This window comes from Hemicordylus capensis, chromosome 5 (assembly GCF_027244095.1).
Source record: "Hemicordylus capensis ecotype Gifberg chromosome 5, rHemCap1.1.pri, whole genome shotgun sequence".
NCBI classification, from domain to species: Eukaryota; Metazoa; Chordata; class Lepidosauria; order Squamata; family Cordylidae; genus Hemicordylus; species Hemicordylus capensis.
The window spans coordinates 23,179,127-23,204,076 of record NC_069661.1 but is presented as its reverse complement, the minus strand read 5'-3'; the positions used below and the strand labels follow the sequence as shown (position 1 = coordinate 23,204,076).

The following is a 24,950-nucleotide window of genomic DNA, read 5'->3' as shown; positions in this document are numbered from 1 at the left end:
TGTACACAGTAACTTTCATTTCTGACATATTGCTTCTGAGATTAGAAGTCCAAGATTCCGAGGAAGAGGAATGACGGACAGACACACAGGTGAAAGTCAACAGGTACAGAACACTGGTGTAAGGTTTAGCAGTTTTTCTGGGAGCTTCCCTTCTGAGACAAAGAGCAGCCATTGGAGGAGGTGGAAAGAGGGTGGTCTGGATTGAGTTAAAATCTCCACACAAAGAGCGTTGTCCAAGAGGGGCCAGATCTGGCAGCTATTTAGGAAAAAAGATGACACACAAACACAAATTAGCATGCAGAAAACATCTCATTTAGTTTGAAATTTGGGCCGTGTTGTCAGGATACTGTCAAGACAGTCAAGGAGGGGCAGGTCAGGTGCAGTGTTCCCTGTAAGAGGGATCCCCAGATGTTGTTGACTACAATTCCCATAATCCCCAGTCAAAGGCCATTGCAGCTGGGAATGCTGGGAGTTGTAGTCAACATCTGGGAATCCCTCTTACAGGGTACACTGGCCAGGTGGTGCTTCATTTCCAAATAGAAAGGTGCTGAAGCTCTGGTCTGTAAGGGTGCTGTGATAGAAAGCCCTGAGCAAGCAAAATAAAATACTTCAGTGATGTATGGAACTCACTGCAACAATAAGTGTTGAAGGAAACTCACGGCTTTAAAATGAAATTGGAAACATGCATGGAAGGGCAAGTCTAACAATGGATGTTAGCCAGGAAAGCCAAAAGGAATCTCCAGATTCAAGGGCAGCATGGCCCTGAATATCAGTTGCTTGAAGACAAACAGGGCTGTTCCTTCATGTCCTGTTCGAGGGCTTCCCAGAAGCATCTGGCTACCCACAGTGAGAAACGGGATGTTGGAAGAGATAAATATGATCAAGCAGGGCTATTCTCAGTTCTAATTTCTAAGTGGAGGAACATGCTGCAGTTACTTGGTGGCAAAGGAAAAACGCTCTGTATGTACTCAGAGAGGTCCGTTTCTTAAATTATCTATCTGCTTCTTTAAAGAAGCATGGCAGAAGATGAGAGGGGTGGGGACAGGTGGGCGTGGTTAAGTCACGATGGGCGGGGCCACACGCCTAAGATAAACACTACGTGCGAGAGACTTTTCTCTTCTCACACCTTTGGAAGGCAGGTACAACGCTCGTTTCCTTAGCTCAAGTCTTCTTACTTGTTGCAAATCGCATTCATATCCGAGGCGGGGGCGAAGCCCCGAGATCCGTTCCTCCCTCCCTGCAAAACAGGCACTGTTCTCTGAAGGAGGCTGTTTGCCACCGGGCGGAGCCACAAGAAGATGGAGACAGGGAGTGGGAGGGCGGTGTCCTCGCCCGGGGTGAGATCGTGGGCTCTGCCTATCTTCCCTACCTGACAAATCAGGCAGAGCGCGAGGAAGGGGAAGGCGGCGGAGGAGCTTGTTTTTTTCACACTCCAGGCGCGTTGGGGCTGGGGAACAGGTCTCTCTCTCTCCTCCCTCCTCGCCACAAGCTTCCCTTCTTCCTCTTTGCATCCTTGCCTTGCTGAAGTGGGACTAGGGTACCACACTTGCTGTTGGACTCCTGCATCCCTCTCTGCATCCCTCAGCAGTGATGTATTGACCAGAGAAGGGGAAGCATCCTTGGGAACTCTCTGGGCTTGTTTGTTCTGTTCTCCTCTTTACCCCATACCTTTAAAAATTCTAGAGATCGACCAGGGAAAGGAGCGAAAGGGTAAGTAACCTGGAGGGGTCTATAGCTTGTTTTCCCCTTGGGATCACAGGGGAGGAAGGGGCTTGCATAGGGATGTGATGATCTCGCCGTTTGTAATCCAGTGTCCACTTACTTTGGAGTAAGTCCTATTGAACTGAGTGAGTTGGACTTCTATGTAGGCTTGGATAGGATTGTAAAGCTGTAAATCTATGCATACTTAATTTGCAGTAAGTCTCATGAAAATTAATTGTGTGGGTGTTTATTTAAAATACATATATCCCACCTCTCGAGAGTAATAAAGGTTCAGGGCAGCTCACAAAAATAGTAAAACAATCAACAGGATAAAGCAATGAGCAGCCTGTGAGCTGCAGTTCTCTCCAGTGCACACTTACCTGGGAGTAAGCAGCACTGAAGACAGTGGGTCTTACTTCTGAGCAAACATGCGTAGGATTGCTCTGTTTGTTAACAAACACATGGCCGTGCTGTAAAGCATCTTTTGCCTGGGCTGTGGGTGCAGATATACATTGCAGCTGGGAAATGCTGTGCCTATATACGGACAGAGGGAAACAGGTGTCTAACCCAGGACACTTTCTCACCAGGAGCATCAGGTCTGCCAGTGCTTGCATCTTGTCTTGAATTAAGGAGTGTGTCCTCTTTTCCCCCCCAAGAGTGCAGGTCTCTCTGTGCTTCTCATTTCACCTGCTTGCTTCTCTGGTTTTTCAGGAAAGGCTGGCAATGATAGGGCACCTTAGAGATCTCACTGGCTCATTTGTGGCATGGGGTTTCACAGGGGGCTTCTACAGCAAATGGGCAAAGTGGGTGCCCAGTCAGAGGTGGTGGAAAAGTAGAGAGCAGAGTCGAGTCCCCTGCTCCCTCTACAGCCCTACATGGATATGGGGCTCATCCTAAGGAGCAGCAGCCCTCACCTTTGGAGTCTTGCACTGGCAGATCGAAAATTGCACCCATTCTAGCAAGAGTTTTCTCTGCAACAGCTCCTATATGCAGACAGTGTCCCTAAGGTTTCCAAACCATTAACCAGATGTCTTAATGCTCCCCTCCCTCAGGCTGATGGTGTGTGTGTGTGTGTGTGTGTGTGTGTGTGTAGAGAGAGAATAGAATAGAATAGAATAGAATAGAATAGAATAGAATAGAATAGAACAAAACCACACCTTTATGGGTCACAGTATCCAGGGATCTTCCTTCCTTTCACTAGATGGAATTAGATCCTCTTCTTCACAAGTCCGAGGAAGTTCTGGCTCTTGTCCCAGGAATTGCTAGAATACAGGCAGATCTTTGAGACTTGTTTATCTCGTTATCACTAGATGGTTGCAATATTCCTCTTATCATTCAGGGGGAGAATTAAAGATATGCGCGTGGTGGTGGGGAGTTTGTATTAAGGTTTTATTTTGTTTTTTGTCTTTTAACTGTGCTGCTACTGTGAACAAGTAGATCAGCATCAAGTAGCCTGTTCCTCACATCTGCTACTGAGATACCCATGATCTGACTGTAAATGTATCTCTGTGTTATTGGTATTTGCCTGAACAGTGAACACGGGCAATATTTTTCCCCCATTACTGTAAAGGGCTGCTTGAGCATGATAGCTGCTCATGTGAGAATCCTCCTCTAAGACAGCCTAATGCTCCTCCCCATCACCTCACTTCCAAAGAGTTACCGCTCCCCGCACCCCCCACACCTCCCAGGGTGTGTTAATGACAACTCACACTTCTATTTTTAAAGAATTACTCATTTGAGCACTGTTTGGAAGGACATGCTGTAGCACCACTTGAGCTCCTATTTGTTCTGTCATTAGAGAATGGCAGAAATAGGACCTTAAAAAGATTATGTAATAAAAGAAATTGACTACCAAGTGCTAACCACTTAAAGGAACAGGCAGCATCTGGCAGGTCACTGTTTCGAACAGAATATTGTACTAGACAGACCTTGAACCCATTCAGAAGGCAGCTCTTCTAGTCATGCAGCCTGATCCTGTGCATATTTACTTTGAAATAAATCCTGCTTTGTCCAATGGGCCTTGCTTGCAGGTAAGTGTGCATAGGATTGTAGCCTTTGATACTAAAATCCAGTCACTTTGGAAAATGCAAATTAAGGTGGCTATCCTATGCACACTTATTTAGGAGTGAGTCGCATTGAGGATGCTTACTTCTGAGTAACCATGTATAGGATTGGGCTCCATGGCTGCAATATTATCCATTTATATTAAAAGAATAAGCCTAACTGAATATAGTGGGACATGACTTCTGAGTAAACATGAGCCATTTGGATTATACCCACACCTGTGGTGCTTCAAGCATTCTTTCTCTTGTACTAGTGTGCTGCTTTCTTTCCTTGTTGCCATATTAATGACGCTAGCAAACCTACAGGGCGGAAGACATAGGCTGAATTCAGATGTAACACAGAACTGGAGTTAAATGGGGCAGAGGTTGGAACTCCAGTGCATCTACATTCGTGAAAGCAACCTGTGGTTTGCCTCATCAAACTCCAGTTTGAACCTTCTGTTTGCACAAAGATTTGCTGCTGAGACCTCTGGTTTGGCCACAGAAGCATTACATCCAATCCTGGATGCTGCCATAACCACAGTTTCGTGCCGATTTTGAAATCGCAATCATAGAGATGTTGGAGCAGACCTGCCCAGGATAGCGGCCACTCCATGGCTGTGACGCTTCTCTCTGGTTGCCTCTCCAAGCACCAGCCCCGCCCCTCCTATCACCTATCCAGCTATGGAGTTGCCTGGCAACAGAGATGCCACCACGTCCAATCCCAAGGTTGTCAGCCTGTTAAGCAGCACATCCACACAGGGGCATTCGCTCCTCCCACTCTGCCCCTTACTCCCTCCACCTGGCAAACAGGAGGGAAAGGGGACAGGATGGGCACTAAGTGCTTTGCTTCCTGAGAATGAAGTGGCAATGATGTATGTCCACAAGCACAAACACTCCAGGTGGCAACATAAGTAGGGCACCCCTTCTCAGTGCTGAGAAGGCAACAAATTGTGTATGTGTGCGCGCCTGGGATCAGGTTTAAAAGGCAGCCCCAATGAGGGATTCTCTAGCAGCCAAGTTTTATTTTTTTCACTGAAAGGTTGGGGAAGGGAGCCCCATCCCCTTCACCTTGGGAGTTTGTGGTCTCTAGGCTTGTTCATGAGCAGGGCCGGACAGCAGGATCAGCATTGCTTCAGTGAAAGGAGCAATCCCTCATAAGAACAGTCTTGCTGGATCAGGCCCAAGGCCCATCTAGTCCAGCATCCTGTTTCACACAGTGAACCACCAGATGCCTCTGAGAAGTCCACAGTCAGGTGGTGAGGACATGCCCTCTCTCTTGCTGTTGCTCCCCCTGCAACTGGTATACAGAGACTTCCTGCCTCTGAGGCTGGAGGTGGCCTAAAGCCCTCCAACTAGTAGCCATTGATAGACCTCTCCTCCATGAAGTTATCCAAACCCCTCTTAAAGCCATCCAGATTGTTGGTTGTCACCGCATCTTGTGGCAGAGAATTTCACAGGTTGATTATACGTTGGGTGAAAAAGTATCTCCGTTTGCTGATCCTAAATTTCCTGGCAATCAATTTCATGGGATGATCCCTGGTCCTAGTGTTCTGTGAGAGGGAAAAGAATTTCTCTCTATCAACCTTCTCCACCCGTGCATGATTTTATAGGCCTCTATCATGTCTCCCCGCAGTCATCTTTTTTCTAAACTAAACAGGCCCAGGTGTTGTAGCCTTGCCTCATAAGGAAGGTGGACTAGACCCCTGATCATCTTGGTTGTCCTCTTCAGTACCTTTTCCAGTTCTACAATGTCCTTTTTTAGATGTGGTGACCAGAATTGTATGCAGTACTCCAGGCGTGGCTGCACCATAGTTTTGTATAAGGGCATTATAATATTAGCAGTTTTATTTTCAACCCCTTTCCTAATGATCCATAGCATGGAATTGGCCTTTTTCACAGCTGCCACACATTGAGTGGACACTCAGGTGGACCACTCCGAAAATGCATGACCGTGTTTGATACGTCCCTTCAAGATCGTGGCCAATCACGGCCACTTCACCAATGTCCTGATGCTTTGCCCAGTCTGGCCATGGAGCTTGCTGGGATTGGCCTTGGTGGCTGAGGAGCAGAGAGGGGCTCCCCTCTCCTGGAACCAGAGATTGGCAGACTACGATTGGATGAATGTCTGCGATGCGATTTACAGTTTAAAATTGAAACCATGGGTTTGCCAACCTCCAGTTTTGTGTAACATCTGAATTCGGCCATAGGCAAACTTTGTAATTGCACAGGATACTATCAAAGATCCCAAATAAGGAACTGGGAACACAAAACTCTGTTGTTGTGGGAGCTATTTCTAATGGCAGTGGAATGTTCAGATATTTGAGGGGTCTTGAAACTGAAAGATCAATTAATTGATGAGGCTTTTGGTGAAGAAGATAAATCAGTGATATAAGCTCTGGTTCTTTCCCAGACTTTAGTGGGCAAAAAAAAAAGTATGCATGCTAAAGGAAATGATAAGCACGTGTATCATGTGGTGGCAGTCTCCTTTCCTCAGTGTCTTTTCACTTGAAGACTCACAACTGAGTGTGTGGCTACCTCCAATGAAAAGAACTATAACCAAGGCAAGAGCCAATGTGATGTAGTAAATAGAATGTCCAAGCTGTATCTTGGAGACATGAGTTCAAGACCTCATGCAGGGTAGCCTTAGGCCAGTCACTATAGAATTATTCACACATCACCTTTATTTATCTCTCTATCATTAGATTTATATACCGCCTCTCATAAAATGATCCCAAGGCAGTTTACAAAAGTTAATACAATAACATTGCATAAAAATCACATTAAAATATTAAAATCAATTAAAACCATAATAGCACTCCAAACAGCATAAAAACACAACAGAACATTTGCCTTGTAAATGTGTAAAGAGAGCCAGTGTAGTGTAGTGTTCAGAGTGCTGGACTAGGACTGGGGAGACCCGAGTTCAAATCACCATTCAGCCATGATACTAGCTGGGTGACTTCTCAGTCACTTCTCTCTCAGCCTAACCTACTTCACAGCGTTGTTGTGAGGAGAAACTTAAGTATGTAGTACACCGCTCTGGGCTCCTTGGAGGAAGAGCAGGATATAAAATGTAAAATAAAAAATAAATAAAAAATAAAGATGTCTACAAATGTGTAGAGATTTCTGTGTGAACGTGCATTCATTTGAAAGGTGAACATGGGAGTGGGACTCCTCCAGTTTAGAATACAGTGTGTGCATATTACTATATCTGCATTGAACAGAATATGTGAATGACTGCATGTACATATAAATCAACAATCTGTGTACACTGTGCAGGTTTTACATGCATGTATAAGAAACGTGTGAATAGTCCTTATCTCTCAGTCTATCTCTCAGAGAGCCAGTCTTGCAGAAGGGAGCATGAATAGCCCCCTTTGTTAAGCAGGCTTCCCCTTGGTTTACATTTGGATGGGTAACTGTTTGTGAGAACTGTCTGCTGTAAGACACTCCCAGTAGGGGGTGGGGCCATAGCTCGGTGGTAGAACATGCTTGCCTTCAGCTCTTTAAAGGAAGGATGGGATAAAAAGAAATATAGAAGGTGTTACGAAAGCTGTGCCTGTGTTTGATGTGTAGTGGCCATTTCACACATGCAGGAACAATGTTTTGCTATTGCAGAAACTGAATGAAGATCATGTGTATGGGAACTCTTTCTTAGGGCAATTGGGCCAAATCGATTTCCAGTTAAGCACTGCACTGACCTGGCTTATAATGAGGCAAACTGAGATGGTTGTCCTTGGTGGTAGATAGTGGTGTCATCATCTCCATTGATCTTGCCCAAAGATCTCCCTCCTTCTCCTCTTTGGTGCTCTGGATTTGAAGAGGAGGAAGGAGACAGAGCAGAAGAGGAATTGGAGAGGAGAGGAGAGTGGTGGGGTGATACTTGAGCTGACCGTTCTCTTGTCTTCTGTGCCTGCTCTTCCATTCTGTTGCCCTCCTCCTTTTCAAATCTGGGCTACCAAGGAAGATAAGGAGAAGTGGCATTTTGCACTGACTTGGAGCCAAGCAGCTGGAGTAGTTAGTGGGGGAGGGGTGATGGAAAGAGGGGTGGGAGGTGGCATTTGTTGCCCTGCCCCAGGAACCCAGTGATCTTGGACCACCCTGATAAACTGGTTGTTAGCAGCCCAATGCAGCCTCCATTCTTGTTGTCCATTACAACTGCCCAGTCCTCCTCTATTAGGTTGGAGAGAGGGCAGTGGGGAGAGCCTCTACTCCCACGTAAGGCTGGGGAGGGCCTACTTGTAAAGCACTCACTTTGCATGTATGAGGCTCTGGGTTCAATCTCTGGTGTCTCCAGCTAAATTCAAGGAGCAGGGCAGAAGAAAACCCCTTTCAGAGTTCTTGGAGAGGCTTCATGAGTCACAGGTGATGACAGCAGGCTAGGTGAGGCAGTTGTCTGCCTCAACTCAAGACAGCCCCCTAAATCCACAGAAACTATTTCACTTGTGCTTATTGGCCACTTCATGACAGGAAACCTGAAAAGGTGTGAGGTGCTCTAGAGAACTGCTTTCTTACATATTGAACTTCACCTTCTGCTGCAAATACGAAACATTGCCAGAGTCATTTCTACATGGACGTAACCATTGAGAATATGACGATTCTTACAGTTGGGTCATACAGGTCTACATGTGAGAAACTTGTGTGTATATATGCAAGTCTACATGATCTCTGTGCAAATGACTCAATGGAGGGAAGAAGCAGTTGGCCCCACTCCTGACTGCTATTGATTGATTATTTCTTGCACAGAACTTCCACAGGTAGGCTTTCTCTGTGCAGTCTGTATCCCAAATTTGTGCAGAGCACAAACCTTCATACATCCAGCATGTACAGACGTAGGCCCTGTGCAGAAGAGATCTATTTAAAGCACTTCTGTACCACATTTCAGGTTAACCGCTGTTAACTGCTGTTCCAATATTTTCCAAAAAAATATTGGAACAGCAATTATCAATAAATTGAACAGAACAGAAAAGACAGAGTGGCAGGAAAAAATATTTGTAAAAGTCAAATGAGAACAAACTGCCAAAACTAAAACACTCTTAAAAGCTTGGGCAGATATATGTATTTACACTTGATGCCAAAAAGATAGCAAGATCAACACCACACAAGCCTTCCTGGGGAGAGCATTCCAAAGGCGCTACTGCAAAAAAGACCCTGCTACAGTTCATCATCCACCTCACTCACTGTGGATGGTAGGGGCAGCTGCAGAAAGACTTCAGGTGAACATTTCAGTGCTCAGGCAGGCTCATGGGAGGAAGTGATCCTCAGGGTATCCTGGTGCCAAGCCTTTAAGGACTGTGATCAAGATAAGATCAACAGGTTGACGTTGGGGTTGAGTCACTGGGCATGATCCACTGCTCCCTCTGTGTATTGATTATCTCTACATGTAGTGGTCTGCACAGAGCTATTGACCAAAGTGTCAAATTGTACCTAGATAGGCATCAAATATTGATTCCATGCCAAGCATATGTATTTTTTTTTTCATCCATTCTGTTATGTTTCTTTCCAGTGCTGACACAGACACTCTTTGACCATGGATGTATTCATGAAAGGATTTAATAAAGCCAAGGAAGGAGTTGTGGCAGCAGCAGAGAAAACCAAGCAAGGCATGGCAGAAGCAGCAGGGAAAACGAAAGAAGGCGTTCTCTATATGGGTAGGTGGGCAACAGGATCTTAACTGAAGGATCTTAACTTGACGTGTTTCTTCTTTTTCCTGCTTTGAATGGTGAAATGTAGAGGATAAGATACAGCAATCATTTCTCCACACATTCTAACACATGTCCGCTGTTGATGTGTGGCAAATTCTTCTTACCACTTGACAGGGTGATGAACAAGCTTCCCTGGGAAGGCAGAGCTTATCTGAGGATAGTTTGGGGGTTTTGTATGGGAAGGAAGAGCAATGCTGGGGAGGAGTTAAAGTGGCATGATATATAAGTATTGACTGACATTCTTCCCAGTGCTACAACAACAGAAGAAGAAGCACTACTGGGACTCAAAGAGGTTGGAAACTAGCAGGGCTTCTTCCACAGCCCAGCAGCAGATTGGGGAGAGTGGTATTCTTCTCTTTCTCTCTTTCTTTTTTCTTTTTCTTTCTTTTTTTCCCTTTTTGCTGCTCTCTCCTCCCTCCTAAAGGCTATTCACTAGCAGGAATATGTCCCTGAGAGTTACATAACCCTCATGGACATATTCCTGCAATTGAAGAGTATTTTAGGAGGGAGGAGGGAGCAGCAAAGATTGTTTTCTCCACTGCTGCTGGGCTCTGGAAGAAACACTGCTAGTTTTCAACCTCTTTGCATCCCCACAGGGCTTCTTCCTTTATCAGAGCACTGTAGGGAATGTCAGCTACTCTTAAATATTTTTTTTTTTAAACCCAGGAAGCACATGTGTTAATGATGTGCAAACTCCTGGGCTCAGTTTGGAATTGGCTTAATATTTACAAACATTATTGCTGAGCATTCAGAAAGAGCTTGTTGGTCTTCCAATTGCTCTCAGAACACTCAACATGTGGATATACATACACTGGTGCTGGTGTACACATGTGCACCATAGTATTGCCCCTTGGGAATTGTACTTTGACTTCACTTTATATGCACTCACCTCTAAACATCAGCACAGCTGATGCCAAAACCTTTGGGTGCCTGACCTGCTGAACATTATCTATATAAATGTAGAATCTAATTTAATATGCTGAGCTGTAAAAGACCTTTTGGGGAAAACTGAGTTCACTGCATGATACAACCAAGTCATATGAGCTAGACAAATTTTATATCCAACCAAGTAATTAAAACATTCCAAAATATGTCACTAATTTATGTAAAGCTACTGCAAGGAAAAAAAGTCTAAATTGGACAATGACTGTGCTATATATGAATGGGAGAGAGAGGGTACAAGGAGAGTACAAGCAAAGGCGATGGAGCATATTGCTTTGTGGTTTATATCATTTTAATTGCCATGACTTCTCGCATAGAACCCTGGGAATTTAAGATTGTTGAGGGTTTTCTGCTTGAGATTCTCAGCCCTCCTCTACTACAATTCCCAGGATTCCCTGGAGGAAAGGAACCACTGTTCAGTCAAATTAAAGCTGGAGTATAAATACACCCAAAGTGTGCTACCTTTTCAGAAGCTGCAGTTTTTTGGGACGACATCCCAGGTGATTGAAGCTAAAGATTGAGAGACTGACTAAAGCAGCCAGATGATGGTGAAGTCCTGTTCCTGGAAATTCACTGCAAATCAGTAATCATAGTTAATGAGAGTGATTAAAAAAAATAATCCCTGAAGGTGTGACTATCACACATACATTTCTCTGGAGAAACTCATTTCCACACATACACCAAACACATTATGCTCACTAGCAAAATGTCTGTCATTATAATGGGTAATGTTTGTGTGCAGGGATCAGAGATCCATGAATCCATTTAGCAGGAGCAAGTGCCTCTGGTGAGCAGGACACTTGGCAGCATGCAAATCCCTTTCCCAGCATCCCCAGCTGCAATGGCCTTTGACTGGGGATAATGGGAATTGTAGTCAACAATGCCTTGGAATCCCTGCTTCACAGAAATCTCATTCCAGCACCATTGATGGAGAAGGTAAGAGTCCCTTCCATGTCAAAGGGGAGATTTCTGATTTGTTCTCGCCTTCCTCCATACACCAGGTTATGAGAGGTGACCCTTCTTCACTCTCAGGCCCTCTGAGCATTCCTTAGGACTTAATGGAGAGGAAAGGGAGAGGGGTTGGTGCAATTACAAATAATGACTATTAACGAAACCAACATTTGTGGACCCCTAACAGGGAGGACCTTTTTATGTTGCAGGCCACCAGAGAGATGCATCACACTTGGGTGTGCTCTGTGGTCCCTCTTGGTGAAAGTTGTTCACTTATAGAAGAAAAGGTGTTCTTGGGGTCACCGCTGGAACTGGAGATAACCTTGTCACCTGCTCTAGTGTGGGATGAGAGGCAAGTTTGTTCCTGGCTCCCTCTTGGTCATGTGTCCCAGACCATGAGGCTCTCCCAACAAGCAGTGTGGAGAGCCGGATGGAGTTAGGCAGGGAGAGCGGGTCAAGCCGCACACAAGCGGCTAGGCAGCCGGATCGTCCGCCCACACAATTACCAGCTCCGTCACGGAGCTGGTAGGGGTGGCAGGGATCAGAGGCTGCCTGGCCCCCGGAAGTCCCAGGATGCCCCGCATGAGTGTGCGGGGCATTCTGGGGAGACCCCCAACACCTGGAGGCTTGTTGTAGCCACCCGGTTGGGGGTCTCCTTGTGAGTCTCCATGGTGTGGAGCCACCCCATGGCAACTCACGATCCACAAAACAGGGTTAGTAGAGAGCTCACTCGGCTAACCTCATTTTAGGGTGGGGCATTTAAGCAGGTTTGCTGCTGGGAGCCGCAAGGCTCCTGTTGCAGGACACGACCTCCCCAAACCGGGCTGCACTCCCTTCGCCGGATTTTGGGAGGTCATGAGAATAGCCTCCATGCCTATGATGGTAGATCATATACTTTGCTCTACACCAGGGCTGCCCAACTTTGGCCCTCCTGCAGATGTTGGACTACAACTCCCATCATCCCTGACTATTGGCCTCTGTGGCTGGGGATTATGGAAGATGTAGTCCAAAAGCAGCTGGAGGGGCAAAGTTGTGCAGCCCTGCTCTACAGAACACAATTTGAGCCACTGAGAGGCTCCTCTGTGCAAAGTCTCACCTTGAGTTCCTTCATGCTAAAGTGGGACTGAACTGGATAGATATATAATATTCCTCCTTGGATGATTTAGCTGGGATCCCTATCCGTGCAAAGACCTGAGCTGGATTTTTTTTCCCCTTTGTTGCATGATTGCATGATTCATATTGCCTAGCTGGTGTGAGGACAGCTTTTCCATAGAAGCTCTGCGTTAAGAGTATTCATTTTGAGCTTCATTATCGCGTATTCTCCCCACCTATCCACCACCATATGGGAAGTCAGCTGTGGAAGAAAAGAAAAGCACTTTATTATTGTCCTGCCTTGAGGAAAAGCTTGTGGCTCCCTATCATTATTAGGAAGGAGTTCACAGTCATGGCTGCATCTTCCCCCAGCTGCCAATAAAAGAGCAGGGATATCTTCTTTTGCACTGTGAAGAATCTCCTTGTGGGTTCCTCCCACCTGGTGATTATAAGAATTTTCTTTCTTTCTTGGGTGGTATTCTGCTTTCTTTCTGTTAATAAACTGCATCACACCTTTTGGATTAGTAGAATATTAATTGGAATGTTTTGCAAATCAGATTAGAGGAATTTAAGAGAGAGATTTATTTTTAATTGGCAAGGGTTATTTTAGGGCTGCACACCCTCAAACATTTTACAGGCAAACATCGGGACATGTTTATGTCTTAATTCTAATAGTGAAGATCAGGACCAGAGTTTCCTGCTCCAATATTACACATTGCTAAAGGTCCTTCTCCGGCTGGAATTTTATAGGCTGCATTTATTTATTTGCCAATGGGCCTACTTTTGAAAACAAAACAAAAAAAGCTGTTCATTCTTCTAGCTAAAGGTATCCATACAGAATGTAATTGTCTATAATATATTGAACTTCTGAAAACATATCTCTGCAGCTGCACTATGGTGCATTAGTGTTCATGTGCACAGACTACATGCATGTGCATTAGACACAAGATGCGTCTGTTCCCTACTCCATCTGGCATCCAGACTGGTGCTGTTAATACAGCACTGGCACTGTGGGGAGGGGTAATTGCAATCCATATCCCTTTCCCTCTGAAGCAGACTTTGGCTCCTGAAAATATGTCCTTGAAGAGTGCATGCCTTCAGGGACATATTTTCAGGAGTCACAGTCTGCTTCAAAGGGAAGGGGAGACTGATGAAAACTGTCCCTCTCTTATAGCACCACTGCAGTGTGCTTTGTTGGTCTGGGTGTCAACCAGGGATTTTAACAACTAGAGACTCTGGAAAGGGAGTTGAACCCTAAAGGAGAATGAAGCAACTCTAGCTACTCATCTTAAAACAACAACAGCATGACCAAAATTGAAATGATGATTTACCATGGGACTGATTTACCATGAGACATTTAGAAACAGGGACTGTCCCTGGTAAATAGGGACTCTTGAAGCCTTTGAGGCTATTCTGCATTTTGAAATGGCAGTTAGGACTGTGCAGAACCCGTTCTATCCAAACCACGTTTGAATAGAACTGGACTGGTTTGACCAGCTTGGACTTGAACGGGACTGGACCCCCCATAAGGGGTGCCGGTCCGAGTTTGAGCCGAACTGGTCCAAGTTCTAATGGAACTGGTTAGGAACCAGTTTGGCGGTTTGAGGGCATGCTTGTAAAGGCAAATCCAGTGAGGGTTCCCATTTACAAGCAAAGGGGGGGTCCTTCTTGCCTTTTAAAATACTCCTAATGGGGGACGACAAGAGGGTACCTCGGCAGTGGCATGGCTCCTCTGAACTCTGGGCTGGGTCTGTTGCTCAGCACATGCATGGATGCTGGAACTGGGCCATGCTGGAGTGATGGACCTGGTCCAGAGTTTGGAGGAGCCGCAATGCCGGCAAGAAGGTGCCCTCTCGCTGCCCACCCAAGTATTCTATAGGGAGGCAGGGTTCCCCCATTTGCTTGTAAAGGGGAATCCTCACTAGATTCCCCTTTACAAGCATGCCCTTCAAGCAGAATCAAACCAGTTCTGAACCAGTTCAGCTCAGTTCAACCCTCGGACTGGACCAGGAGCCAGTTTGACTCAAACTGGCTGGTGTTCCAGCAGCAGTCTGGTTCTAATTCAGCTCAAATTAAAACTGAACTGCTGGAATCTGTTCCGTGAGCACCCCTAATGGCAATTTGCTCCTCTTCCTACTCTAAAAAATTTACAAGTTCTTGCTTTGTGTGATTTTATTGTTGAGATTTTCTCACAGGGGGAACCCTGATCACTTCTCACTTTCTCTTTGGGGAGGTTACTGCTGCAACAGAAAGGGAATTTGGGGGCCCCGGAGTGTGATCTAGAAACACTGGATGGTGAAGTATTGTTAAAGCTCAGCAAGTGTATACTTTTAGTGGAAGCAAAGCTCAGAAACAGTACTTTAGTCAGGAGACCACAGAAAGCTCCTGGTACAAGAGCAATATAAGTATAATAAAAGTATTATTTTGGTTTTGTAAAAAAAGGGGGAAATTTTCTGTTTTATTCCTTGCCAAGTACATATGAACTGCCTCATACTGAGTCAGAGCAATTGGCAATCTAGCTAAGTATTGTCTGCTCTGACTGGCAGCAGCCCTCCAAGGTCCTGAATTGGAGCAGTCGATTGCTCCGACAGGCAACAGCTCTCCAAGGTCTTTCCCAGCTCTCCATCTCTGCAAGGATTGAACCTGAGATCTTTGGCATGCAAAATATGTGCTCTATCACTGAGCTATAGCCCCTCCCCACAAGTACAATGCCAATACTACATTATCACTTTGCTGGCTTTTTCATACAATTGCTCTAGAAAGTTTAATGTGGGAAACATTCCTGCCGGGTACTGAGCAGAGCATTTAATGACATGGCATAATTTTTAAGCACTTTAATCTTCCCACTGACTTCAAAGTGTGCAGCAGATTCTTTCTTGCATTTGATTAGTTTTGTGATGTTCGTTCATATTTCATTTTGCTAATTGTTGTTGTTCCATTAATTTTAATTGCCATTATTCCAATTCATTGCAAGCCCTTAGTAGAAAAATAGCAAGGATTATTAGGGACTTAGAATTCCTGTCCATGAAATGCAATGTAATATTAGCATGTACATGTGAATCGTGTCATTAGTACTCAAGTTTCAGGATTCAATCAGGGCGAGTTCACACAACTATTCCAGACTTGTTTTTGACGTGATGAAGGCATAGATACACAGGTAGTGACCTTCTGCCGAGTCAAACCATTGATCCATATAGCTAGCTCAGCATTGTCTACACTCCCGGGCAGCTGCTTTCCAGTGTTTGACAGCTATTTCCTGGCCCTACCTGGAGACACTAGGGGTTGAACCTGGGACCTTCTGCATGCAAAACAGATGCTTTTCCATTGAGCTATGCTCCTTCCCAGAGTAGACTTTGCAATCTTTCATATGTAGCTGCACAGCATGGGCTCTACTTCCCTATGGTGGGATTGTGTACTGCTGCAGAATATGTCTGAATGAAGCAGCCAGAGAGGCAGGGACAGTTGTCTGAGTGTCTGCCATCCCCCCTCCCTCTCCTGGTTTGGTGACCATAACAGACATTGAAGCTCTTCTCACGATCAGTGAGAAGAGCGTCTTCCGGGTTTGCAGGGAGAGAGGGCTTAGCCCGCTCTCCCCGCAGATGATCCAGAAGCCAGCCCTGGATGGTCGAATCAGCCACCCACATGACTGCTGGCTCCGTCATGGAGCTGGCGGGGGTTGCAGGGATTGGGGGCCGTGTGGCCTCTGGAAATTCCAGGATGCCCCATGTGAGAGGCATCTTGGAGAGACCCCAAGGGTTGGGAGGCTGCTTGCAGCCTAACAGTTGGGGGTCTACTCGTGTACGTGCTGCGGCAACACACGAGCAAAAAGATGAGGTTAATGGAGCTCCATTAACCCCATCTAAGGGGAGGGGTAATTAGGCAGGCTAGCCGTCTTGGGAGCACCGGGCTCGCTTGTGAGCCCAGTGGTTCCCATGATCCCTGGAAAGTGGGCTAAGCTCCCTTAGCCCGCTTTTCAGTGATTGTGAGAGTAGCTTCTCTGACATAGAGCAGTTTCTGAAAATGCAGATAGGAACATCTTATACTATTTTGCTACCAGACCCGTGAATTATAGAATAGGCTGGTTCGCACAACTGACAGCTGGATATGAGGAGCATACAGCCAGGCCCCACACACACTCCTGAAAAATGTCTGTGTCGGCAAAAGTCAAAGTAGGAGGAGGGGGAAATAGCCATGTGCTAGCCACGATCTGGGTAAAATGGTGTAGTATGTGCTTTCCCTCCACCCTCAATACAGCTCTGAATACACAGTGTGGGTTGGCTGCCACCATCCTACCCAGATTGGGCTAGCACATGAGCACTTCCTCCTCCTGCCTTGATTTTTGCCAGCACATGACCATTTGGGAGGAGTGCACGCCTGGCTTGGAGCCTCACTGGACCCTCCAGCTGTCAGTCATGAGGAGCAGCCCAGTGAGTTAATGTGCATGCAGAAGATGCTGAAATATCTTAAATATTCTGGGATCATGGGACTTGAAAAACCACATGCCCTTGTAGGACTCGACATGCAGGGCTGGCATAGGAACATAGGAAGCTGCCATATACTGAGTCAGACTCTTGGTCCATCTAGTTCAGTATTGTCTACACAGACTGGCAGCGGCTTCTCCAAGGTTGCAGGCAGGAATCTCTCTCAGCCCTATCTTGGAGAAGCCAGGGAGGGAACTTGAAACCTTCTGCTCTTCCTAGAGCGGCTCCATCCCCTGAGGGGAATCTCTTATAGTGCTCACACATCAAGTCTCCCATTCAGATGCAACCAGGGCAGACTCTGCTTAGCTATGGGGACAAGTCATGTTTGCTACCACAAGACCAGCTCTCCTCTCAGAAGCTGACATAAACGAACAACCACCAAGGACCTCAGAAGGGCTCCCTGCCAATCCCTGAGACCACAATTGTGCCCATAGCATTGTGCAGTGTGGTGGAGTGATGCTTTTTGCCAAGGAAAAACCAAAACCTTTCAGCTTCTGTCTGTCTGTGCCAGCTCTAAGGAGGCTTTAAATACATACATCCACTCCCTGTATGAGACTTTGCCTCCCGAAGGCTCACCTGTTGGTTCTGCCTGTCCTGCAGCCCTGTACCACAGAACCCTCTGCATTGCATTACATCACATTTATTTATTTATTGTTAAAGTTATATACCGCCTTTCATTAAAAACAACCCCAAGGCAGTTTACAAAAGTTAAAAAAACAAAAAACCATACAATAAAATGGCAATAAAAATATTAAGCTAAAAATATAAAACCAATCTAATTTAAAATCTATAAAATACAAACATAAAAACTATACACGAGTAAAACACATAGAAGCAGCAATAAAAACAATCATGTAAAGGCCTGGATAAAAAGCCAAGATTTATGAAGCTTTCTATTATTCATTCATTCATTCATTCATTCGATTTCTATACCGCCCTTCCAAAAATGGCTCAGGGCGGTTTACACAGAGAAATAAACAAATAAGATGGAACCCGGTCCCCAAAGGGCTCACATTCTAAAAAGAAACATAAGATAGACACCAGCAACAGTCACTGGAGGTAATGTGCTGGGGGTGGATAGGGCCAGTTACTCTCCCCCTGCTAAAAACTAGTTTAGTTTCTAAAAACTGTGATGGAGTCAGAGGAGTGAATGGCCACTGGGAGAGCATTCCAAAGTCTGGGGGCAGCAACAGAGAAGGCCCTGTCCCAAGTGCACGATAGCCGAGCCTCCCTTATTGTCGGCACCCGGAGCAGAGCCCCCTCAGATGACCTTGTCAAGTGGACATCAACCCTTGGGAGCAGGCGGCCCCTCAAGTACCCCGGGCCCAAACCGTTAAGGGCTTTAAAGGTCAAAACCAACTCCTTGAATTGGACCTGGAAATGAACTGGCAGCCAGTGCAACTCTTTCAGAATGGGTGTGATGTGCTTCACTGGGCAGCTCCAGATAAAACCCTAGCTGCCGTGTTTTGCACTATCTGCAGTTTCCGGATATTCTTCAAGGGCAGCCCCACGTAGAGCGCATTACAGTAATTCAGCCGTGACAAGACTAAGGCATGGGTAACTGGCCAGATCTGCCTTCTCGAGAAAGGGATGCAGCTGGCGCACTAGCTGAAACCATGCAAAGGCACCCCGGGCCACCTCCTCCACCTGAGCTTCCAAAAGCAGAGCCGGGTCCAGTAATACCCCCAAGCTGCGTATTTGCTCCTTCAAGGGGAGTGCAACCCCATCCAGAACCGGTAAAATCTCCTCATCCCGATTGGCTCTCCTATTGACTAACATTACCTCCGTCTTGTCCGGATTCAATTTCAGTTTATTAGCCCACATCCAACCCATCATGGCCTCCAGCCCCCAATTCAGGACATCCACTGCCTCCCTAGGATCAGGTGACAAGGAGAGATAGAGCTTAGTGTCATCTGCATATTGCTGACAACTCATTCTAGATCATTGAAAACACACCAGAACTAGGGAGGGAGACGGGAATCCAAACGGATTATTTAAAAGGACAAAGCTGCTGAGTCTTTGTCACGTGAGATGACTTCATTATGGAGGCAGAAGGTAGCCTGCTTAGTGAACATATCAGACCTTCTGTGCTGAAGGAGGCTGTCTCTCTGCTAAAGGAAACATTGTGTTGTATTTCTACTTCAGAGCCGAGCTTTGATTTGGAAGGGAGGGAGGAATGCATATATATTCCCACTCTTTTCTCTCTCTGTGGTATATTTATGTCCTATATTTATGTATCAGCTTTCAAAAGTAAAGCCTCTTTGCAAGGCATTAACTTAAAATAATAAATGTACACATATGCCCTTGTTCAATTTATGGGGAATATTGATATATCACTTTTCAACAACAGTTGAAAAAAGTTCTCAGAGGTGTACATAGAATGAATGAGAAGATGGCTCCCCATCCAAAAAGGACCTTGGACCAAAAGGACCAAAAAGAAACACAAGAGAGCAACAGCCACTGGGAGAGATGCTTCACTGGGCTGAGTAGGGACAGTTGCTCTCTCCCTACTAAATTTAAGAAAGCCACCTCTTAAAAAGGCATCACATCATCCATTTAGCAGGAGTTAGAGGGAGAGTGTGCATGAGTGGTGGGGATTAACTGCCCACCATTCAAAAAAGAGATGTTTAGTAGTGCCAGGGTGTATCATTCACATGCATATGTAAAACCAGGGAGAGTGAAAGGAGTGTGAATGTGTGTACAGGATACTGAGAAATGAGTACATATCCAGAATTCATGCCTGCAGCACTATCATATAATATATCACAGATGAAAATAGGGATAGATGTGTAGCATTGCTATTCTCATGCCAAAATTCACTCAAGCCTTGCCCACCCTGCAAGCCACATTGCCGGAGCTCCATTTTGTTGGCTATAGTCATTTAGTCTGCAGTTGCCTGTGGTTGGACCAGTTGAAAAGCCAAGACTGCATCTGTTGCTTCATTTACATATATGCCATAAAAATCGTATTGTCCTACTTCTACTATTTATATACTGCAAACTCTGGTTTCCGGACAAAGTAGCTCCTTCCTCTTCCTGGTCTGCTAGGGCTGCATTCCAGCAAGTTCCGTAGCGTATGTGTCGCCATACCGCAGGCAAAGCATCAGCACATCACTGGAACAGCTGCCATTTAACCACAGTCTTCAAGGGTGCATGCTCAGCGCGGTCATGCCTTTTCGGAATGGTCCATCTGTCCTCTGCAGGGAAAGGGCATTTAATCCTTTTAAATGTCATGCCATGCCACCCCTTCTTCTGAGAGTGATTGCACCACAATCTTCCTAAGAGCCCTGAAACAAAACTGTCTTGCACAAGCACAATTTTGGGGAGAGGGGGGCCTTGGTGGGCATTATTACCCTATTACTCGGGAAAGGAAAGGGAACCTCCAGACTTTACTATTGCAATGTGCTCTATGTGGGGCTGCCTTTGTGCATAGTCCGGAAAGTGCAGTTAGTCCAGAATGCAGCAGCCAGATTGTTCTCTGGGTCATCTCGGAGAGACCATATCACTCCTATCTTAAAAGATCTACACTGGCTGCAGCAGGGGCGTAACTATAATAGGGCAAGGGGAGACAGCTGTCTGGGGGCCCACTGCCTTGGGGGAGGGTGTCCAGAGGCAAGTCACATGACTGACTCCCCCAGCCACACCCCCACCCGGGCTTCCTTCAGTTGTATTCATCCTCCGAAACTGATGTGATCCTGATGTGATTGTACTCTGCTTTTTGTTACCACTATTCAGTCTCATTTAAGATTTCTTTACTTCATGAGCTGAGCTTCAGTGGGGGGGGGGGGCGGGGTGCGTGATTTAAAGTCTTGTCTCTGGGCCCACTGCAACCTTGCTACGCCCCTGGGCTGCAGATAAGTTTCCGGGCAAAGTACAAGGTTTTGGTTATAACCCAGAAAGCCCTAAACAGCTTGGGCCCTAGGTATTTAAGAGCACATCTTCTTTGCTATGAACCACACCGTCAATTGAGATCATCTGGAGAGGTCCGTCTGCAGTTGCCACCAGATCATCTGGTGGCTACTCAGGGACAGGCTTTCTCCATTGCTGCCCCGAGGCTTTGGAACACACTTCCTGCTGAAATAAGAGCCCCCCCCCAACCATCTCTTACAACTTTTAAAAATGCAGTCAAGACACATTTGTTCTCCCAGGCTTTTAATTAGATATTGTTTTAATTGTTTTAATTGTGTTTTAATAGTTTTAATATTTTAAATTTTAATTGTTGAAATGTGTTAATCTTTTTATTGTTTGTTTTTATTATCTTGTAAGCCGCCCAGAGAACTTGCGTTTTGGGCAGTATTAAAAACATGATGAATTCCTAGGAGGAGATATGTATATGAGGGAGGGCAAAGGATCTTGGGGTCTGGCCCATTGTGACCAAGGATGCTCTTGCAAGGGCACACCCCAGCAAAGCAGTCCATGCAGAACAAACCACACTCCTGCCCCTGTGGTGGTTTACCGCCAGTGGACTAGCACTCTCATGAGAGGACCAGTCTACTGGGGAGGACTTTAGGATCGAAAACCTTCGGTCTTCCATCAGACTGCATGCTCATGAGTTGAGCTAACCCAACAAAGGGGTCTCCACTTGCATGGGGTCCCTGTTCTCTCTGTTTAGAACTTTTACATAGCTACCCCCTCCTCTCCTGGGAAGCCTTTCATACACTCAAAGGAGATTTTGATGCTCCATGTGCCAGAGCCTAGCCGCATGTGCAGACTAGGGAAACACCAAGTGCAGGGATGGACCTTTATTCTCGTTCAAAATTTCCAGGTTCGGACTGGCGTGGTGCTGTATGTAGATCTGCCATGTTGGGAATCATTGGAGAGGGGAGTCCTGATTTCTAAATACCCCAGGAGAGTGGGGTCACCATTCTGGGCAAAATTAAAGGTGGATGTGTTCAAATGGTAGGATGGGCTGGCAGAGGGCATGCTTTGACAGCTTCTTGGTGGTGTGCCCATTCCTGTGGCTTATATAAAGCAACCTGGCTGGGCAGCATCTGCCATCTGGCCCCCATGACCCAACACTCTCATGAAAGAGCAGTCCATGGGAAAAGGAGAATTGTCTTTGCACATTATTAGTGATCTGCCCAACACTCCTGACCCCACAGATGGTTCTTCTCATGAGTTGTGATGGGGTATCTCCAAGGCCTTACACTCTTATGAGTGAGCAGTCCACTCAGGAACAGCATCCATCCTCATCACATATGAGGAATTGCTTCTTTCACTGGGGCAATGCTGATCCTGCTACGTGGCCCTTCTTATAAGTAAGCCTAGTGACCTCACAGGTACCCCCAAAGGAAAGAGGCTGGGGCCCCCTTCCCCAACATAATTGTAAGGGGGGGGGGAGACCTTAGCCATTCAAGAATCCCTGGTTGGGGCTGCCTTTTAAACCCAATCCCGGGTATCACCGCCATGCCAAAAGTTTCCATCCCAGAGTTCTAATGGGGTTGCCCTGCCTGTGTTGCCATCTCAAAGGGGTGTGCTTTTGGACATACATCACTGTCCCTCCATTTTCAGGGAGCAAAGCACTTAGTGCCCATCTTATCATCCCATCCCCTTTCTCTCTTGCTTACCATTAGCTGGGGGAGCACGGGCAGAGAGGGAAGATGGAATTCCCCTTTGTGACTTTGCCACTTGACACGCTGACTAGCTTGGGCTGGGATGTGGCAGTGTCCCTGTTGCCAGCCAACTGCTTTGTTGCATTGGAGATGGGGTGGGGCGAGTGTTTGGAGAGGCAGCCAGAGAGAAGTGCAACTGGCATGAAGTGGGCATGATCCTGGACAGGTCTGCACTGCCATCTCTATGATTGCAGCTCCAGAAAGTGAATAAAACCGTGGTTATGGCACCATTCAGATGTAACACTGCCGAAACCAAACCTCAGGTTGGGGTGACAAAACTTACTACAAACTGATGGTTCAAACTGGAGTTTGGCAAGGTAAACTACAGATTGCTTTCACCATGAAACCACATTTGCATACATTCTGACAACAGAATTCAAACCTTTGCCCCATTTAACGGCAGTTTCACATTACATGCGAATGTGGACTTTATCCAGATGCCATTTAGAAGAACATCTGTCAGAATCTTCAACACATATTGTTGAAGATCAACTTTGTTCTCCACATGAGAGATTACAAAATTATGTATTGCACACATCTGTTAGACTTCTGGGTTCTAAGGAACTGCACTGTCAAGATTTCATACCTGGAACATTAGCTTCTGTTCTCATGGCTGATTTATACATGACATTTTTCTATATCTTGCAGATACTAGAATCATTTATATGTGTGTGGAGGGGTTACTTGGTGGCTGAGTGTATGTGCAAAGATCCAGGCATGGATCTGCCCTGTGGTCTCAGTTTCTGACAGTTAGTGTGATCAGTTAGTGAGATCCATGCAATTATTGCTTTGTTTACCTTAAGCGATGGCCCTTTCGTGAGGCAGGGTGAGGTCATTGCCTAAGGCAGCATATAACTGGAGCACCAGCAGGGCAACAGATGCCCCCTGACATCTCTATTGGAGCAGCTCTTTGGGACCAATCTGATCTCTGCAAGGAGCGGCTCTCCTTGCACTCCTTGGCCCTTGCAGGTTTTGCAAGGAATGCCTCCCCCCACACTCTTTGCAAAGCTTGCAAGAAGCGCAAGGAGGGAAGAGGAGGCAGCTGGCAACCGTCCCTACTCCCTGCCCCCCCTACACTTTGAAAACTTGCAAGGGTCAGTTTTGAAAGGGATTTGGCCCACTGCAGGGGCATGGGGCACAGCAAGATTGTGTGCCTTGTCTCAGGTAACACAATACTTTTGGCCACCTTTCTGTACCTTTTTTCATCTTTTGTACCCTACCCTTTCCCCAAGAGACACACTGGTGACTCTTGGATCTGCTAAATATGTATTTAAAAATGACTTGTGAATTGGCCCTTAGTCATGGAAATTATTCCAGAAGTTATCCTCTTTGTGGGAAATGGTCATTCAGAATATAGAGCTCCTTGTTTCTTGAGTAATGAACAAGCTGTGCCCACGGGATTCCAGATATTTCCAGAGTCTGTGTGGAATCAGCACTATTTTGCTTAGAGCACTTGAGTCAGCCTTCCATGCTCAATACACATATATAGAAAGCCTAAATTCTAACTTGTTTTCTGTTATATTGTCAAGACAGTTAACCTCACCTTAACATTCTCTTGCGTTATTTTCTTTCAGTACCTGGTTTTATGAACATTATGCCCACTTCAATCCTTCTCGCCCACCAATTGTTCACTGAACACAAGAAATGCAGGAGGACCCCAGTATTAGCAGGGGTTCCATTCTCCTCAATTACCGCAGATAAAGAAACTGAGAATACAGAGTCCTTAGGGCAATGGCATGGTGGAGGGTTAGATTCCTGGAGACCCGAACATTTTGGAGAAAATGTGCAAAACCTGGGGGTGGGGCAAAGTAAAATGCCCTACCGTGCTTCGCAGGCCTCCAGCAGTCTACCAATGCCCCCTACAAAAGTCTCATATCTGGGGGTTTTCCATGAAAAATTGCAGGTTTTTTAAAAAATCCACAAATGAGCCACAAAATGGCTCCTTGTCTTAAAATAGTAACTGGCGATTACCTCGGAGGTCATTTCCATCCACCCCGATCTGTGGATATGCAAATTTAACCCCCTTTCCCAATTTTCCCCTGTGTATGTCAAAGTTGGGTGTCCATTGCCTGATCGCGGATATGCGAAACTGCGAATGGAGAATCCACTGATAGTAAGGTTTGCCTGAAGGTCTGAAAGGGAGAGTGCTGATTATTGTCAATTAAGGACATTTTGGGATGCAGCCGTTCTGCCTGAGTGGGAGCTGAAGGATACTGTTTTTTAAAAAAATTGTATTTGGCCAGAAAAAGACTTGGAGATTTCTTTGTAGCTGGGAAGAAGCAGTCTTGGGAGGGGGCAGGGCTGCTATTCCTTTGGGGGCCTGAGGTGGTTTTGGAATAGGCATGTCTTCCCTGCCCCCCGTGGTTCAACCTATGCAATTGTCAATAAACTCTTACTTACCTAAGACGTCAGAAGCCTCTAC

At 46.0% G+C, this 24,950-nt stretch overlaps 1 protein-coding gene across 1 annotated transcript in view; it reads left to right on the top strand.

The window, feature by feature from the left end:
* The first annotated feature begins 1,301 nt into the window (after positions 1–1,301).
* Positions 1,302–24,950, top strand: part of SNCA (synuclein alpha) — a 101,873-nt gene continuing 78,224 nt past the window's right edge. Inside the window, exons 1-2 of the mRNA XM_053256688.1 lie at positions 1,302–1,710; positions 9,253–9,397. Of these exons, the coding sequence (XP_053112663.1) occupies positions 9,277–9,397 (121 nt within the window). The 5' untranslated portion in view covers positions 1,302–1,710; positions 9,253–9,276. The remainder of the gene's footprint in view (positions 1,711–9,252; positions 9,398–24,950) is intronic.